Consider the following 20963-nt stretch of genomic DNA (forward strand, 5'->3'; position numbering starts at 1 on the left):
GCTATGATTAAAATAAATTCTTTCAAGTTTGAATTTCTTTTGTAAGAAAGCTATAAAAATATGCCAACGGAGGGGGAACCAAATTAAAACAATAGACCTTTAAGATAAATGTACACATTTAAAGCATGATACCTTTTTAAAGTTGTAGACATTAAAATGCATACTGAAATCACAATTTAAAAATCACCAAGAGGACTTCCGGGTAAGATGGCGGAAGAGTAAGACGCGGAGATCACCTTCCTCCCCACAGATACACCAGAAATACAGCTACACGTGGAACAACTCCTACAGAACACCTACTGAACGCTGGCAGAAGACCCCAGACCTCCCAAAAGGCAAGAAACTCCCCACATACCTGGGTAGGGCAAAGCGGAGAGATTCCCGCACAGAGGAGCAGTGCCGAGCGGCACTCACCAGCCCGAGAGGCTTGTCTGCTCCCCGGCCGGGGCGGGCGGCGCTGGAGCTGAGGCTCGGGCTTCGGTCAGAGCGCAGCGAGAGGACTGGGGCTGGCGGCGAGAACTCAGCCTGAAGGGGGCTAATGTGCCACAGCTAGCCGGGAGGGAGTCCGGGGAAACTCTGGAGCTGCCGAAGAGGCAGGAGACTTTTTCTTCCCTCTTGGTTTCCTGGTGCGCGAGGAGAGGGGATTAAGAGCACCGCGTAAAGGAGCTCCAGAGACGGGCGCGAGTCGCGGCTGAAAGCGCGGAGCCCAGAGACGGGCGTGGGACGCTGGGGCTGCTGCCGCCGCCAAGAAGCCTGTGTGCGAGCGCAGGTCACTGTCCACACCGCCCTTCCGGGAGCCTGTGCAGCCGGCCACTGCCGGGGTCCCGGGATCCAGGGGCGGCTTCCCTGAGAGAACGACGGCACGCCTCGGGCTGGTGCAACGTCACGCCGACCTCTGCCGCTGCAGGCTCGCCCCGCACTCCGTGCCCCTCCCTCCCGCCGGGCCTGAGTGAGCCAGAGCCCCCGAAGAGGCTGCTCCTTTAACCCTGTCCTGTCTGAGCGAAGAAAAGACGCCATCCGGCGACCTACACGCAGAGGCGGGGCCAAATCCAAAGCTGAGACCCAGGAGCTGTGAGAACAAAGAAGAGAAAGGGAAACCTCTCCCAGCAGCCTCAGAAGCAGCGGATTAAAGCTCCACAATCAACTTGATGTACCCTGCATCTGTGGAATACATGAATAGACAACACATCATCCCAAATTGAGGAGCCAGGAGTCAGTGCTGTGCCTCTGAGGTGGGAGAGCCAACTTCAGGACACTGGTCCACAAGAGACCTCCCAGCTCCACATAATATCAAACGGCGAAAATCTTCCAGAGATCTCCATCTCAACACCAGCACCCAGCTTCACTCAACGACCAGCAAGCTACAGTGCTGGACACCCTATGCCAAACAACTAGCAAGACAGGAACACAACGCCACCCATTAGCAGAGAGGCTGCCTAAAATCATAAGAAGTCCACAGACACCCCAAAACACACCACCAGACGTGGACCTGCCCACCAGAAAGACAAGATCCAGCCTCATCCACCAGAACACAGGCAGTAGTCCCCTCCACCAAGAAGCCTACACAACCCACTAAACCAACCTTAGCCACTGGGGACAGACACCAAAAACAACGGGAACTACAAACTTGCAGCCTGCAAACAGGAGACCCCAAACACAGTAACATAAGCAAAATGAGAAGACAGAAAAACACACAGCAGGAGAAGGAGCAAGATGAAAACCCACCAGACCTAACAAATGAAGAGGTAATAGGCAGTCTACCTGAAAAAGAATTCAGAATAATGATGGTAAAGATGATCCAAAATCTTGGAAATAGAAGAGACAAAATGCAAGAAACAGTTAACAAGGACCTAGAAGAACTAAAGATGAATCAAGCATCGATTAAAAACACAATAAATGAAATAAAAAATACTCTAGATGGGATCAATAGCAAAATAACTGAGGCAGAAGAACGGATAAGTGAGGTGGAAGATAAAATAGTGGAAATAACTGCTGCACAGCAAAATAAAGAAAAAAGAATGAAAAGAACAGAGGACAGTCTCAGAGACCTCTGGGACAACATTAAACGCACCAACATTCGAATTATAGGGGTTCCAGAAGAAGAAGAGAAAAAGAAAGGGACTGAGAAAATATTTGAAGAGATTATAGTTGAAAACTTCCCTAATATGGGAAAGGAAATAGTTAATCAAGTCCAGGAGGCACAGAGAGTCCCATACAGAATAAATCCAAGGAGAAATACACCAAGACACATATTAATCAAACTGTCAAAAATTAAACACAAAGAAATCATATTAAAAGCAGCAAGGCAAAAACAACAAATAACACACAAGGGAATCCCCATCAGGATAACAGCTGATTTCTCAGCAGAAACTCTACAAGCCAGAAGGGAGTGGCAGGACATACTTAAAGTGATGAAGGAGAAAAACCTGCAACCAAGATTACTCTACCCAGCAAGGATCTCATTCAGATTTGATGGAGAAATTAAAACCTTTACAGACAAGCAAAAGCTGAGAGAGTTCAGCACCACCAAACCAGCTTTACAACAAATGCTAAAGGAACTTCTCTAGGCAAGAAACACAACAGAAGGAAAAGAACTACAATAACGAACCCAAAACAATTAAGAAAATGGGAATAGGAACATACATATCAATAATTACCTTAAATGTAAATGGACTAAATGCTCCCACCAAAAGACACAGACTGGCTGAATGGATACAAAAACAAGACCCATATGTATGCTGTCTACAAGAGACCCACTTCAGACCTAGAGACACATACAGACTGAAAGTAAGGGGATGGAAAAAGATATTCCATGCAAATGGAAACCAAAAGAAAGCTGGAGTAGCAATTCTCATATCAGACAAAATAGACTTTAAAATAAAGACTACTAGAAGAGACAAAGAAGGACACTACATAATGATCAAGGGATCAATCCAAGAAGAAGATATAACAATTGTAAATATTTATGCACCAAACATAGGAGCACCCCAATACATAAGGGAAATATTAACAGCCATAAAAGGAGAAATCGACAGTAACACAATCATAGTAGGGGACTTTAACACCCCACTTTCACCAATGGACAGGTCATCCAAAATGAAAATAAATAAGGAAACACAAGCTTTAAATGATACATTAAACAAGATGGACTTAATTGATATTTATAGGACATTCCATCCAAAAACAACAGAATACACATTTTTCTCAAGTGCTCATGGAACATTCTCCAGGATAGATCATATCTTGGGTCACAAATCAAGCCTCGGTAAATTTAAGAAAATTGAAATTGTATCAAGTATCTTTTCCGACCACAATGCTATGAGACTAGATATCAATTACAGGAAAAGAGCTGTAAAACATACAAACACATGGAGGCTAAACAATACACTACTTAATAACGAAGTGATCACTGAAGAAATCAAAGAGGAAATTAAAAAATACCTAGAAACAAATGACAATGGAGACACGACGACCCAAAACCTATGGGATGCAGCAAAAGCAGTTCTAAGAGGGAAGTTTATGGCAATACAATCCCACCTTAAGAGACAGGAAACATCTCGAATAAACAACCTAACCTTGTACCTAAAGCAATTAGAGAAAGAAGAACAAAAACATCCCAAAGTTAGCAGAAGGAAAGAAATCATAAAAATCAGATGAGAAATAAATGAAAAAGAAATGAAGGAAACGATAGCAAAGATCAATAAAACTAAAAGCTGGTTCTTTGAGAAGATAAACAAAATTGATAAACCATTAGCCAGACTCATCAAGAAAAAAAGGGAGAAGACTCAAATCAATAGAATTAGAAATGAAAAAGGAGAAGTAACAACTGACACTGCAGAAATACAAAAGATCATGAGAGATTACTATAAGCAACTCTATGCCAATAAAATGGACAACCTGGAAGAAATGGACAAATTCTTAGAAATGCACAACCTGCCAAGACTGAATCCGGAAGAAATAGAAAATATGAACAGACCAATCACAAGCACTGAAATTGAAACTGTGATTAAAAATCTTCCAACAAACAAAAGCCCAGGACCAGATGGCTTCACAGGCGAATTCTATCAAGCATTTAGAGAAGAGCTAACACCTATCCTTCTCAAACTCTTCCAAAATACAGCAGAGGGAGGAACACTCCCAAACTCATTCTATGAGGCCACCATCACCTTGATACCAAAACCAGACAAGGATGTCACAAAGAAAGAAAACTACAGGCCAATATTACTGATGAACATTGATGCAAAAATCCTCAACAAAATACTAGCAAACAGAATCCAACAGCACATTAAAAGGATCATACACCATGATCAAGTGGGGTTTATTCCAGGAATGCAAGGATTCTTCAATATACGCAAATCAATCAACGTGATACACCATATTAACAAACTGAAGGAGAAAAACCATATGATAATCTCAATAGATGCAGAGAAAGCTTTTGACAAAATTCAACACCCAGTTATGATAAAAACCCTGCAGAAAGTAGGCATAGAGGGAACTTTTCTCAACATAATAAAGGCCATATATGACAAACCCACAGCCAGCATCGTCCTCAATGGTGAAAAACTGAAACCATTTCCACTAAGATCAGGAACAAGACAAGGTTACCCACTCTCACCACTCTTATTCAACATAGTTTTGGAAGTTTTAGCCACAGCAATCAGAGAAGAAAAGGAAATAAAAGGAATCCAAATGGGAAAAGAAGAAGTAAAGCTGTCACTGTTTGCAGATGACATGATACTATACATAGAGAATCCTAAAGATGCTACCAGAAAACTATTAGAGCTAATCAATGAATTTGGTAAAGTTGCAGGATACAAAATTAATGCACAGAAATCTCTGGCATTCCTATATACTAATGATGAAAAATCTGAAAGTGAAATCAAGGAAACACTCCCATTTACCACTGCAACAAAAAGAATAAAATATCTAGGAATAAACCTACCTAAGGAGACAAAAGACCTGTATGCAGAAAATTATAAGACACTGATGAAAGAAATTAAAGATGATACAAATAGATGGAGAGATGTACCATGTTCTTGGATTGGAGGAATCAATATTGTGAAAATGACTCTACTACCCAAAGCAATCTACAGATTCAATGCAATCCCTATCAAACTACCAATGGCATTTTTCACAGAACTAGAACAAAAAATTTCACAATTTGTATGGAAACACAAAAGACCCCGAATAGCCAAAGCAATCTTGAGAGCGAAAAATGGAGCTGGAGGAATCAGGCTCCCTGACTTCAGACTATACTACAAAGCTACAGTAATCAAGACAGTATGGTACTGGCACAAAAACAGAAATATAGATCAATGGAACAGGATAGAAAGCCCAGAGATAAACCCACGCACATATGGTCACCTTATCTTTGATAAAGGAGGCAGGAATGTACAGTGGAGAAAGGACAGTCTCTTCAATAAGTGGTGCTGGGAAAACTGGACAGGGACATGTAAAAGTGTGAGATTAGATTACTCCCTAACACCATACACAAAAATAAGCTCAAAATGGATTAAAGACCTAAATTTAAGGCCAGACACTATCAAACTCCTAGAGGAAAACATAGGCAGAACACTCTATGACATAAATCACAGCAAGATCTTTTTTGACCCACCTCCTAGAGAAATGGAAATAAAGACAAAAATAAACACATGGGACCTAATGAAACTTCAAAGCTTTTGCACAGCAAAGGAAACCATAAACAAGACGAAAAGACAACCCTTAGAATGGGAGAAAATATTTGCAAATGAAGGAACTGACAAAGGATTAATCTCCAAAATTTACAAGCAGCTCATGCAGCTCAATAGCAAAAAAACAAACAACCCAATCCAAAAATGGGCAGAAGACCTAAATAGACATTTCTCCAAAGAAGATATACAGACTGCCAACAAACACATGAAAGGATGCTCAACATCTTTACTCATTAGAGAAATGCAAATCAAAACTACAATGAGATATCATCTCACACCAGTCAGAATGGCCATCATCAAAAAATCTAGAAACAATAAATGCTGGAGAGGGTGTGGAAAAAAGGGAACACTCTTGCACTGCTGGTGGGAATGTGAATTGGTACAGCCACTATGGAGAACGGTATGGAGGTTCCTTAAAAAACTACAAATAGAACTACCATATGACCCAGCAATCCCACTACTGGGCATATACCCTGAGAAAACCATAATTCAAAAAGAGACATGTACCAAAATGTTCATAGCAGCCCTATTTACAATAGCCCGGAGATGGAAACAACCTAAGTGTCCATCATCGGATGAATGGGTAAAGAAGATGTGGCACATATATACAATGGAATATTACTCAGCCATAAAAAGAAATGAAATTGAGCTATTTGTAATGAGGTGGATGGACCTAGAGTCTGTCATACAGAGTGAAGTAAGTCAGAAAGAGAAAGACAAATACTGTATGCTGACACATATATATGGAATTTAAGAAAAAAAAATGTCATGAAGAACATAGGGGTAAGACAGGAATAAAGACACAGACCTACTAGAGCATGGACTTGAGGATATGGGGAGGGGGAAGGGTAAGCTGTGACAAAGTGAAAGAGCAGCATGGACATATATACACTACCAAATGTAAGGTAGATAGCTAGTGGGAAGCAGCCGCATAGCACAGGGAGATTAGCTCGGTTCTTTGTGACTGCCTGGAGGGGTGGGATAGGGAGGGTGGGAGGGAGATGCAAAAGGGAGGGGATATGGGAACATATGTATATGTATAACTGATTAAATTTGTAAAATAAAAATAAATAAATAAATAAATAAAATAAAATACAAATCACCAAAAATGATGGCAATAGAATGTGACTAAATGTCCTAATTAGACAATCACTGTTTATTATATTCAGAAGCTAGGAATATAAGATGGAAACCTAAAAAAATGGGAATTTCAAGTTATGAAAGCAACTGATCAGGATAATTTAAAAGAAGAAATGATTTTTCTGTTAGAAAATATTAAAAGATCAATGTATTGATCTTTCCAAAGAACACTAAAAGTTTACTGGTTGAATTAGTTTCCCACCGCTGCTGCAAAAAATTACTACAAACTGTGGCTTAAAACAACACAAGTTTGTTCTCTTACCTTTCTGGACCCTTGAGAGGAGAACCTGTTTCTTGGTCTTTATTAGCTTCTAACAGCGCCTGTATCCTCAGCTCATGGCCCCGTCCTCCATCTTCAAAGCGCATTGCCCGAATCTCTGCTTCCATTATTACATTGCCTTTCCCTCTCCATAGTCAAGTCAGCCTCTGCCTCCCATCCCTAATAGGACAACTGTGACTGCATTTAGGGCCCACCCAGATTATCCAGGATAATCTCCCCATCTCAAGATCCTGAGCTTAATCACACTCATAAAGTCCCTGTTGCCATTTAAGGTAACAGACACAGGTTCCAGGGATTCGGATGGGGATATATTTGGGTTCATTATTCAGTCTGCCACAAAAGTCCAAAAAATATATTTTAAAACTCCCATCTCCATCCTAGGAGTTATACAAGTTAATGCTTTCTTGATCAGCTTTACTTAGCATATGTCATTATTTTCCATTGGGAAGTTACAGCTTGGTCAGGCTGGCTTACCATCAATATCTTTCAACTGAGGGTCTGCCCTAAGAGCATCCATTTGGTCTCTCAGCCCAAGCTAGAGACACTGGGCAACATAATAAAGGGGGCTGGTTCCTTTGAAAGGTAGGGACATACATCACGATTCTTCCCATTACTTGTCATACAGATAGACGGATGTGTTTTATTTTGTTTTGTCTAATCACTGGATAAGTGATCCAGATTTCAAACTAAAACACACTTCTGAAAATTATTCCTTTGCTGTGCAAAAGCTTTTAAGTTTAATTATGTCCCATTTGTTTATCTTTATTTTTATTTTCATTACTCTAGGAGGTGGGTCAAAAAAGATCTTGCTGTGGTTTATGTCAAAGAGTGTTTTTTCTATGTTTTCCTCTAAGAGTTTTATAGTGTCTGGCCTTACGTTTAGGTCTGTAATCCATTTGGACTTTATTTTTGTGTATGGTGTTATTTGTAGTGAGGTGGATGGACCTAGAGTCTGTCATACAGAGTGAAGTAAGTCAGAAAGAGAAAAACAAATACCGTATGCTAACGCATATATATGGAATCTACAAAAAAAAAATAAAGTGGTACTGATGAACCTAGTGGCAGGGCAGGAATAAAGATGTAGACATAGAGAATGGACTTGAGGACACAGGGGGTGGGGAGGGGGAAGCTGGAGCGAAGTGAGAGTAGCATTGACATATATACACTATTGAATGTAAAATAGCTAGTGGGAAGCAGCTGCACAGCACAGGGAGATCAGCTCGGTGCTTTGTGATGACCTAGAGGGGTGGGATAGGGAGGGAGGGAGGGAGGCTCAAGAGGGAGGGGATATGGGGACATATGTATGCATATGGCTGATTCACTTTGTTGTGCAACAGAAACTAACACAGTATTGTGAAGCAATGATACTCCAATAAAGATCTATTAAAACAAACAAAAAAACCCTTATGTGTTACCTGGGAGGATTAGCTTAACACGAGTCGGTGCTGCAAAGATGTAAGGTTTTAAAAGTTTTTTTCTTTCATTATTAAAATATATGTGTTCATTGATGAAAATGTGAAAGCTATAGATTGCAAAAATGAAGAAAATAAAAATCACCTGTAATACTGAAAAGAAAAAATTATCCCTGGGCTTCCCTAGTGGCGCAGTGGTTGAGAGTCCGCCTGCCGATGCAGGGGACACGGGTTCTTGCCCCCGTCCGGGAAGATCCCACATGCCACGGAGCGGCTGGGCCCGTGAGCCATGGCCGCTGAGCCTGCGCGTCCGCAGCCTGTGCTCCACAACGGGAGAGGCCACACCAGTGAGAGGCCCGCGCACCACAAAAAAAAAAAAAAAATTATCGCTAACTAGACAGGAAAAAATTTTTTTAATTTGTCCTCTTTTAAAACTGCTAATTATTTGTGGAAGACAGGCCTAGTAAAGTGGAAATAATGTGGGCTTCGGAGTTATAGCTCTGGGCTTTACTAATTACTAGGTTCTGTGTGATCTTAGGTAGTCAAATGCTTAACATTTTAGATGCTCAGTTATTCATCTATAAGATGGTGATGGAAATACCTAAGAGGTTCATTGTGAGAACATTAGGGTTTTGCTATAATAGCTGGCATAGAATAGCTGCTCAGTAAATATGTTACTTTCTACCTTTTACATGAGAAAACTTGTCTATAAAAAGTGCATAGTAAAATAAGATCGATTTACCATTGTTCAGTATTGTCTATAGAATAAATTCAGATATAACTGGTAAATAAAGTAACATGAAAATAGTAATGCTCTCATTGAACGCTTGATAACAGCATATATTATAAATGTGAAATAAGTAGTGTTGCCAAGTATAATAAGAGTCAGACATTCGGTAAATTAAAGTTATCATTCTACTATTTAAGGGGTTATTTACCTATGTCATTAAATTATCATTGAATTGGCAATTCTCCCAATTTCCTACACCTCTCTGCATTTGCAGTATGTCAGCCTAAAATGTTTATGTTAAAAATGCTGGCAAAGCCTCAATAAGTATGACTTAGGTGTCAAAACAATAACTTTAAGAATCCCTTTGATAGTGATGGATAATACAAGTATTTTTTAGATCACAAAAGGTTAAGAAAATCTACATACTAAGGTGTAAAGTAAAACTTCCTTTCCCCTCCAAAAGTATTTGAAGTCGTTCTCCTGAGAAAAGTCTACTTTATACATCATTCTTAAGGAAGTAAAGAAGCTGATAGAGCAACCGTCCTTGTCAACACAACACAGATCTCAAATATGCAGCAACTGGTCACTGAGGAGCTCAGAAGCAGTCTAGAGTTTCTCAGATCTCCATAGGATGTGTCATTAAATCTTCTCCTCCTGCTGGGTCTGACTTCTGGGGAAAAAAAGCATACAGTATAAAAATTACTATATTTGGTAGTGAGTACAAATGATCACTCAAAAGGCTCATCCTTCAGTCTCTATGGCCTTTAGCATCTAGTTGGTTATAAATGTGACATGCTTTGATTTGATTTAATAATCTTTTTGAATTTATAGTTCAGAATTTATTGTATAAAAATTATCTGTAGAATCAGATACTCCCATATATGGAGAGACATATACATTTATTTCTGGTGTTATCCCATCAACAGATTGTAAAATTAAGGCAAGAAGACCAAGGTCTGTCCAAGGCAAAGTTTACAAAGGTGCTCCTTCCTCTTAAATTACTAGGATCTGAAAACAGATTTAACACAAACATACACACACAAACCAGACATATAAGTGATGTAAAGTAACACTGTTTTTCTGCAGTGTGAGAAGTGGAGGCTCAATGATGTCACATGAACTAAAAAACTGTATTTGATTTCTATATGGGCAATATCTTAATCACCGTATGGAACGGCAGAGGAAAGTATTTTGAAATGTGCAGGAATTATTCTGTGATCCATATAAAAACAATAGCATTTTCTGTGTTACAATAAATTTTCAAGTTGAATTTCATACATGTCATATTATATTACACAGGGCATATTCTTTAATATTCAAAACACAGAATGGTTAATAAAAAGAACTCCAAGGAAAGAAGTAGAGAAATTTGGTTAAAGCTTCATTTTACTTCACAGAAACAGCTTTCAAGAGATTTATATAAAGCCTATTATATTGTCCCATACTATCAGAAATAGTATTGTGCTACACAGTATGACAGTAATAGTGCTGTGTTATCTCAGATGGTATAAGTCACTTGGTTGATTTGGCTAATATATAGACAGTACACTAATTTTATTTACCAAGTCCAATAAAAAATATTCTCAGAAGTTGGGTATATTTGAATCAAATGTAACTGTAAAGTTACAACAATACAGATTCCATCGTACCTACTGTTATTCTCTAATGCATCCATAATGAAGAACTCAAAAATGAAAAGTAATACAAAATATGGATTTTGTATTAAAATTCTTTGTCAAGAAGCACCATTCACATCAGAAGTTAATATCACTGGGGAGTTAAACGATTAAGACAAAAACAAATACATATTACAAATATCCTTTTGTTCTTCACTTACCATGATGCAAACTGCAAGGATTTAACCTTTAAGGGTTAAAGAGTTTAATCAATGTCAATGTCTGATCTTCTGAAGGCAATAAAGAACAGTCTGCCTAGCGATACCCAAAAGGACATCACTTTGTCAAGCCACAAAGCACCCAAAAGCTTGTCAAGTAAGTTACCAGAAACCTCTTTGTGGTTAGAACTCAGCTCCTTCCTGCTTGACCTATTATTTGATATTTGACCACTTGGTTGCAAGACACTTGCTCTTTCTAGCTGAAATGTCACTGGGGCATCTTGTCAGCTCCCCGACATCTCGGCCTGACATACAATTTTACTTTTGTGTGCTACAAGGCAGAAAATGCAGGGCAATGGCCTTGTTTTAAATTCTGTCAGCATCAAAGATGGGCGTCACTCTTGGGTCCTACCAACAACACAAACAAAAAAGGAGTCTATTTTGAAGGTCAAAACAGCCATTACCTTGAAGTTTTTCAGCTTATACAAAATATATTACCTGCTGTACTGGTGTGGGAACTGTCCTTAAAAAGTGCCTAAACACACCACAGACATCTTCCCAGCACAACAGCACTACTTTCTTATCAAATGCAGGCTTGATAAAAGGATGAGTTTTCAGTGCCTGCAGGGACCAGATTCAGCAGTTAACTTAACTTGTTCAAATGGGCAAGTGGTATCATGTAGCTTTACAAGGAGCAACCTGACCTTCTCACATTGACCAGGAGTGACATTATTGTGCAGGAGGAGAAGCAGTCACATCATTTCTGTTTTGCACAACCTGCTTAAAGTTTGCAACTAAATGCTTGTCTTCAGTTGAGCTGACAAGAGAGAAGAGGGGGCTCAGTGAACCATGGCAGGGCTGCCATGAAATGACAGGAATCATTGGCATACATTTCAAATAGCTCTCTCAATCCTATTAAAGTATTGCAGTCCTGCTTTAAAATAGACAAGTATGAAACAACTTTGATAGATAGAGACTAAAATGGCTTATTGATTTTTTTAAGTCTGAAGGAAATTACCCAAAATGTGTCATTCTTTAACATTTAAAAATATGTTACATAAAAATGAGCAACTGTGGTAATAAATAAAACTTAGAGGGAAAAGAAGTTGGTTATTTCATTATTCAAGGAGACATAGATACCTGCACACATCAAGGTATCACACAATTTTTAAAAACCCACGGCCACTTGTGCTGAAACAAAATTCAACTGATAAGAAAATCCCCCTTCAAAACAATTTTAATTGTACTGTTAACTCTTCCTGCATCCTTTTTATTTCATAAAGTCATAATCCAATCTGAGCTGGTCTCTTGGCAGTAGCAGACATCACTGGAGAGGACTGAGATGACGACACGGGCGCAGGATTTATAAGTGTCTCCTTTAAGGAAGTGTAAGTTGTGTCAGGTTCAGCTTTCAACAGCAAAAAATTCCCAACATAAACTGTGTCAGCAGGAAGAGCAGCTCTTGAAGGAATGGAGAGATTTGAACGGTCTTGTGATCCTGTCTATGATATAAAAAGAAAAGAATAATAAACATAGAATTGAAGACTCTTAAACAGACTCTGATACCATAAACAGAGAAGTGGACTAAGAATCACTGTAATATGGAATGGGGTGGAAATTGTCACTTAAATAATCTATATGATAATACATAAATATGAAATTATTTTCCAAGTTGTGATTGAACCTCATTTGTTCTATATCATAAACTTGTCAGGACATCAGGTGTTTGCCTAGACATTAAAACTTGGTATAAAACTTTTATCAAGTTATTGAATCAAAGGGTCAGTGCAATCAGGCATTTTTACCTCTGCTTCCATCCGCTGGCAAATTACAGAAACCAATGCTAATAATGTTTTCTCATTATGCTATATAATATATGCTATATAATTGGGAGATTAGACTGCTTAGAAAATGAACTATGGATATTTATGTTTTTTAAGTTATCAGCCGGGGGACTTATCTAATTGAACAACATAGTACAAAGAAAAACAAGTTAATCCTAGTGCCTTATAGAAAACAGCACACCAACATATAAAATGCCAGTGAGATGAACTTTTTGTCTTTACCTTTAATAATACTGCCACTCTGTTTTAATAAAGACTGTTTCTGTTACGAGTATTTGGAAATCATATATCAAAATATGGGAGTGCAACATGAAAACAATTTGTCACATATTTTAAAACATTACAGTTACCCAGAAACTACTGGAAATCAAACTTAAGAAACCCACACACTCATTAAGTACTTAAAAACAGAATATTTTGTTGAAGCTATAATTTAAGCCTTATGTAGTACCAGTAAACAGTAGTTAGCCTTTAACATAAATGAAATTTTACCAGTAAAGCAGATAGGTGTTATTTTATGGCTTTTATAGATAGTAGGAAAATAGTAATCAATTGTATATCAGGGTTTTCCACATTCCCAGCAAATAAATGTTGCTGAGATAAGTGTAGTCATAAGTGTATCCACTATAAACCACTTTTTATACTGCAGAGTTTTTTTTAAAAAACACACAAACATCTTTTTGGTAGATTCTCTTATGGTTTTGACAACAAAATAGCGTGAACTCTAAGGATCTGCTTTATTATGTCATGTTACACAAAACAGTTTCTACATGTGAAAACAAGAAGGAAGCTATCTCTGGCTTTAGGAACGTATTAGAAATTCAACTGTTGTATGTGTTACCATTTTTGTGGATTTTTTTTAAACTACAACTGGAGAAAAATCAATGGCTGCATCTAACACCTAGTTCAGCAATTTTCTTTGATCTCCGTTCTTTTGATTTCTTGATACTTCCACTGCAAGCCTACAGCTGACGGAAATCATCTCTTGTTCTGCTGGAAGTTAAAAAAAAAAAAAAAACTCACCTAAAATGACCACTTGAATGGCTTTATGAAGAAGGAGAGGATTTAGCTTATCCTTGCAGAAGGAAAAGAACTCCTAAGGTCTTGTGTTGACCCTGATTAGAAGCACGGATGAGGTTTCACTTGCAGAACCTTAATGCTGGGCCTAAGCATATCAGTCCAGAACCAGAACAGAGGCATCTCATTACGTCAGCGGCTCGAGGTATAGATTCCTGCACTTTTCCTGCTGCTAGAACCATCTCTGGTGATTTTTTTTTAGCCGCGTATCTGAATTGGAAGTGTTATTACTTGATTGATTTTGCTGCTGTAAAGACTACAATGCCATCTACTAACTGATTCTGCCAGACTTAGGGGTGAGAGGAATAATGGAAGAGCAGGAGATGGTGGGGCAATCATACTATTTATTACGATAAAAAATATTGTCAGGCAGCCTTCAAAATTTTGTTGTTACATCTTTATAAATACTTCAAATTCTGGTCTAAAAAAACTATATATGAAAAGAGAGGAGTGTGCAGAATCAGACCAAGGAAGGTCACCTACTCTCTGCGAGTATTTTCTTCTTGATGCTTTAGACTAGAGAAAGGCAACTGTGCCAAACTGACCAACCATGCCTGTTTTGCAGTGTTAGATAGATGGATATATATTTTACTCAAATCTATATTCTGTACTTGAAGTTTCCTTTTCTTTTCTTATGAGTCCATCAACCTAACTTGTTACACATCCTTCAGGGAGGTCTCCAACTGCCCATCTCCCCTTAATACATTCAGTGGATCTTGGAACTCTACAAAGGGGCCCCTCTTTTGCCTTTTCTGATCTTACTTTTTCAAATGCCTATTTCCCACCATGTTGTCTGAAAGCATTTTTTAAAATCTAATATAACATTTCTGACTAAATAACCTTGAAATGGGGTATTGAGTATTTCTCTAGTATTTCAAGTCAGAGTCTCACTTTTTGCATACTGTCTTCTGACCTTATGTCCTAAACATGGGAAATAACCTTAAAAAAGAGATTTCTTTCAAGACTTTCACCCCTCAAAAGATAGGCCTTCCATCAAGTAAACAGACTTACTTTTGTGTAAATGAAAACAATTATTTTTCTGTTACTGAGGTCATTTGCTACACTTCATACACTGCTAGAAAATAATCTTTTTCATGAAATAGGATAAAATTTGATTTTAAGTCACTTAATAGCTTAAAAACAAACAAGCAAAAATTCTGGTGAAATCTTGATTTGAAAATAGGATGTTAAAATAACAAGTAAATATGAACTATTTTTCTTGTTACAAATAATATTCAGAAATATATCATAACACTTCTTTTTTTGCGGTACGTGGGCCTCTCACTATTGTAGCCTCTCCCATTGCAGAGCACAGGCTCCGGACGCGCAGGCTCAGCGGCCATGGCTCAGGGGCCCAGCCACTCCGCGGCATGTGGGATCTTCCTGGACCGGGGCACGAATCCGTGTCCCCTGCATCGGCAGGCGGACTCTCAACCACTGCACCACCAGGGAAGCCCTATCATAACACTTTTAATATAACACAGAGAGTAAAAGAGAGTTAAATAACTTTTTATTAGAGACCATTAAAAGTTAATATTCAGGGTTTCCCTCGTAGCACAGTGGTTAAGAATCCACCTGCCAACGCAGGGAACACGGGTTCAAGCCCTGGTTCCGGAAGATCCCACATGCCACGGAGGAACTAAGCCCGTGCGCCACAACTACTGAGCCTGTGCTCCAGAGCCTGCAAGCTACAACTACTGAAGCCCGCGCACCGCAACAAAGAGTAGCCCCCGCTCGCCACAACTACAGAAAGCCCACGCGCAGCAACGAAGACCCAACACAGCCAAAAATAAATAAATAAAATAAATAAATTTATTTTTTAAAAAGTGAATATTCACCATCTGATGTTATATTTTAATCTGTGCTCATTTAAGCTACTTTCTGAACTGCTGAGGTGTTCTGGTAGTCTCTCATGTAAATCCAAATTTAAGCAATTTTTAAAAAAGAAATTAGTTACCTTAAATAAAAGCTAGGTGTCATGTGAATCTTTATGGAGGCACTTTTATTTACTCAATAAGCTGTAAATGATTCTATTTGAACTGTTACAGTCCATCAGCTAAATATATATTCACAATACAAAATGTGCCTACTAAATTTCTGCATTTTAGAAATCTTATGAAATACAGTAATTAGACATGTCCATTAACCATTTTTCAAGACTTTAATATCTTCATTTTCTAAGGGTTTTTTTTTCAACAACAAAAATAAAGCATTAGTGTAATAATAAGATAATGACTCAATAAACTATCTATAAATCAAAGCCACTTTGCAGACCAAGGCTTCTGAAACAATGACACTAAGCCATTTGTCTCCTGTGTAGCATTTATGATCAAGTTAAGTCTTCTAGAATCTAGTATTATAAAAAATGAGGAGTGATGCGATTTAGTAAGCCTGAATAGTATTGCAGGGAGATTATGCCAGTCACATAGTATGATGGAAAGAGTATTAGACTGGAGATCAGAAGACTATATTTTTCCCTCCCAGTTCTGCTATAATCTAGCTGGGTCATTTAGGCAAGTGAATTAGTCTTCCTAGTTCTCACTTCCCTTGCCTATAAAATGAGGAGCTAGACTCTTTCCAGCTCTGAAGTTCTACAGGTCCACCATGATTCCAACCCATGATGACATATGATATAAGGTTAACACCTAACTTTTGTGAATAATTTAACCCAGAAATCAGAGTTCCCAAACATAATTCTTAAGATTTTGAGGGGATATGGATGGGCCGTTCTTAAGGGGAAGGAATACATACTGCACATGGTTCTTAAAAAAAGCCAAAGAGATGATAAAATTAGCCACAGTTTAGATGATGTGGCTATATGCAATTAAATTCTGATACATTTTTCATTACTTCGACCTCCATGATGATGTTTTAAGCCCTGTAAATTATTGACTGATTTTAAGTAGAGTGTGCAGCTCTACGTAAACTGATGAAGGAATCAAAGTATCCACAGAGGGCCTTACAATGAAGCTCCCTCGCCATTTCTACTTTAGCTCCTAATATGTTCTTACCACTAGAGTCTTAGTACTCAGAACACAGAATACTTCAAGTTAGTTAACCAAATTTTACCTGTCTGTTTTCCAGTTCTGCTGTGCTGGCCTCATAGGATGCTGCAGTTTACGCAGACAAACCGAGTTGACAATAATTACATATACAGTCTTCTCTTGAGGAATGCTCAGTTATGTACCTGAGATATGTCTGTCTGTCTAACTATCTCTCCATCCATCCACACACACATATACATGTACCTGATAAATATATCTACACACATATACTTGCTAATATGCATATATATGTGTGTATATATATATACATATACATATATACACCTGCTACCACATCATTAAATATTTATTCCTTGTAATTATCAATTCTAACTTTTAGTTACCAATGCCAAAGCCGCAGAAATATTTTATGCATTCCTCTCCGTAAGTTATTAAATCTTAGTACAGACCAGTTTGGCTCTTTAGCTCAGTGACAAGAAGATAGCCTAGGTGGGGATATGTGAGTCAGTCAGCAGAGCAGTGTAAAGGAGTCTCCAGATAGAAGAAAACAACCTGAGAGGTCTGGGTACCTAGAGATCAAGAAGGAAGGGCAATATGGAGGTAGAAACAAATCAGAAAAGAGAGGTAGAAGACATTAATTATCAACTTGATTCACACCACAACAATTTAGTCCTCAAGCAGACATTCAGCACTGGTTCAAGAGCCAAAGCTCTTAAGACAGACTGCTTCAGTTTCAGCCTCAACAACATGGTTAATGTGGTAGATTACTTGAATTATGGCTTCGATTCTTCAGGCTTCCTTATAGGCATGCCCTTTGCCATGTGACACTGCAGCTGTGTGCAGCCTGGTTCACAAGCACTTTACTTCCTTGTCCAGCCTCATCTAGCATTTCCTCACTTGTACTCTGTAATCCGGTTACATGGAACTTGTGAGTCAGGAAATATGATGTTCCATAGTTCACACCTGCCTCCGGTCTGTCCACTGTCTGGGATACACTTCTACCCTATGTGGGGTAAATGCCTTCTCCACCTTTCAGACTCTGTCAAGGTTCCCCTCCTTGTAAGGCCTTTCTAGATCCTTGCCCCACCCTTCCCCAACTACAGTTAGCTGCTATATTCAATCACACGTTGGCATTCCTTTATGAATATTTATTTTTCCATTTTCACTTATTTGTATACTTTTATCTCCCCAGAAAACAAGAGCACCTAGTGTAATGGAATCATGATTTTGTATTGCTAGCACTTAGCAGAGTATCTGGAAATAAGATTTCTAACTGATGAATGAATGAAACCACTCATGTTATTACTTCATGGTTTTGGTTTGATATTTGGTTATTTCATGTATATACACATTATGTCGCAATTAAAAGTAGCACAGTATAGTGGAAAGAATATGGGCTTTGAAACTGAAGAGGCCTCGGGTTCCAAACTTGAGTCTGCCATGTATTCACTATGTGATCTTAGACATGTTACTTAACCTGTGTGAGCCTGCATCCTATCCATAGCATAAGAAGAAACATCCCTCATGGAGTTGTTATAAGAATTAAATGAAATAATATACATAAAAATGCATAACATACAGTAGCTCCCCTTCACCTCTCTTTCTACTCTTCTCAAGTGATAATAAATTCCAAATTTTTAATTATAGCTAACGTGTGAACATATATGTCAGGTACTGTGCTAGGTTTAGCTTTATAGGCATTATCTCAATTCTCAAAGCCACTCAATGAGAAGGTATTACTATTACCCCATCTCACAGTCGAAGAACTAGGGCTCACAAGGCGGAAAAAACTACTGCACGTTGCACAGACGCTTGGTCAGTGGTGAAAAGGGACATGATTCTTGATCCATGATTCTTCTCCCCTTATGCTTGGCCACTACCTCATCATGCCACCCAAGGAAGACATGGTCTCAGGCTTATTTATATCCAGAGCTGCTTCATAAAGACAGTAAGGGCTCAACAAATCTCTGTGAAACTGGAAAATAAAAGCACACACATTGTACTAGAGATTAAAAGTAGATGTTTATATTTTTGGTAAATATATTTTCTCATAGTCCATTTGAATGTCCATGGTAGTGGAGTAAATAAATAGATTTTATGACATTTACATAAAATAAAAGTTCTAGCCCTTTCACCAAAGAAGCTTATGTGTTGTTATATTCAGAGATAAAACTCAGCACTGAAGTTTTAAATTACACTAGAACATTTAAACTTTATTTTTAAATTACTTTAAAGGTGTCTTATGCCTGACAAGATAACAATTCCCATTTTCTTCTCTTAGATGTTTAGATTTCCTGACATGATTGAGGTTGGAAAAAAGAGTCAAAGAATTTTCCCAGATGGCTTTTGTTCTTTCTTTTCCTACTTTCGTTCACACCCCTGTGCTCCCAGTCTGCTCCTTTCCTGACAATTCTGGTATACCTGACAGTAGAGAATGCCAGAAATGGCCAGAAAATGCAAAAGAGACCATGTTCCCCCTGTATCTTAAGAATGTATATTTTCAAACAAACACAGAGAGAATTTGAAATGTAAATATATCCATAAACTCAAGTATACAGAAAGGGACAAAACTGAATAAATAAAAACTTAAGCACACTATACAGAAAAATGCCATTGCAAAACTGAAATGACAAGCTGATAAAAATATGCGCAACACACATGATAGCCATAGAGTGACTTTCTTAATTCACAAAAGGCTCATGCAAATCAAGAAAAAGAAGAACCTAACTGGAAAATAGGCTTGGGATAGTGTATTTATTAATATTGGGTTCAGCTGTAACAGAAAACTCAAAATGTTGGTGGCTTTAATAAGATAGAAGTTTATTTCTCTCTGATATGGCTATATGAATCTACCAGGAATCCAGACTGCTTCTATCTTGGGCTCCACAGCCTCAGTATGTAGCTTCCACCTCAGGGTCCATTATATCTGCATTCTAGCCAGAAGAAAGAAGGATGGAGTAAAGGAGGAGGTATCACTTACATTTGAAAACACTTCCTAAAATCAGAATATTTCTGTTTACACCCCATTGGCCAGAACTTAGTCATATGGCTAACTTAGTTTCAGGGGAGTCTGAAATATGTAGCTTTTTCCCTCCCTGAATGGCCTGGGTAATAGAGGTTTTGTTACAAAGAAAAGAGAAAAGAGATCAGGAAGCCACTGACAGCCTCCGCCTCAGATATATATTGGCTATTTGGTGGAGGACACAGAAATACAATAACCAATAAACATATGAAAAAGAGCTAAACCTCATTCATAATTAAAGAAATGCAACACAAAACATGACAATGAAAGCTTGCTTTTCACCTATCAGATAGCCAAAAATTTAGATGTCTGATGATACCCACTGCTAAGAGAGGGAAACAGGCAAGTTCCTACCACGTAGGCAGGGCTGTATGCTGGTGCAATCTTTCAGGAAGGTTGCACCTGCCTTGATCCAGCAATTCTACTGCTAGGCATTTTTCTATGGCTACACTCACAAAAGCTCACCAAGATGAGCATACAGATGTATTCATCGAAGCATTTTTTTAGGAAAACATTTTATAAATGAAACTAAAGGGTCCATCAACTGAGTGTTATTTAAGTGAAGTATGATACAACCATATCATATAACAATTTTCAAAACTGATGTAAATATGTAAGTACTGATGTAGAAATATGTCCAAGTGAAAGAAGAAGGTTCAAGACACTCTGTGTGTGTGTGTGTGTGTGTGTGTGTGTGTATAAAGAGAAAGAACCCATTTGTATTAAAAAAAAAATAAGTATAGGGAATTCCCTGGCAGTCCAGTGGTTAGGACTCCGCGCTTCCACTGCAGGGGCCCTGGGTTCGATCCCTGATCTGGGAACTAAGATTCCATAAGCTGTGTGGAGTGACCAAAAAAAAAAAAAAAGGTATAAACACATACATGCATACACATATCTTTTTTTCTTTCTGGAAAGGGAATCACAAGAAA

At 38.4% G+C, this 20963-nt stretch overlaps 1 protein-coding gene across 1 annotated transcript in view; it reads right to left on the reverse strand.

The window, feature by feature from the left end:
• Positions 1-12369: 12369 nt before the first annotated feature.
• The window catches only part of CCDC171 (coiled-coil domain containing 171), a 346670-nt gene continuing 338076 nt past the window's right edge, over positions 12370-20963 (reverse strand). The window contains exon 27 of the mRNA XM_060101112.1: positions 12370-12588. Coding sequence (XP_059957095.1) covers positions 12370-12588 — 219 coding nt within the window. The remainder of the gene's footprint in view (positions 12589-20963) is intronic.

This window comes from Mesoplodon densirostris, chromosome 6 (assembly GCF_025265405.1).
Source record: "Mesoplodon densirostris isolate mMesDen1 chromosome 6, mMesDen1 primary haplotype, whole genome shotgun sequence".
NCBI classification, from domain to species: domain Eukaryota; kingdom Metazoa; phylum Chordata; class Mammalia; order Artiodactyla; family Ziphiidae; genus Mesoplodon; species Mesoplodon densirostris.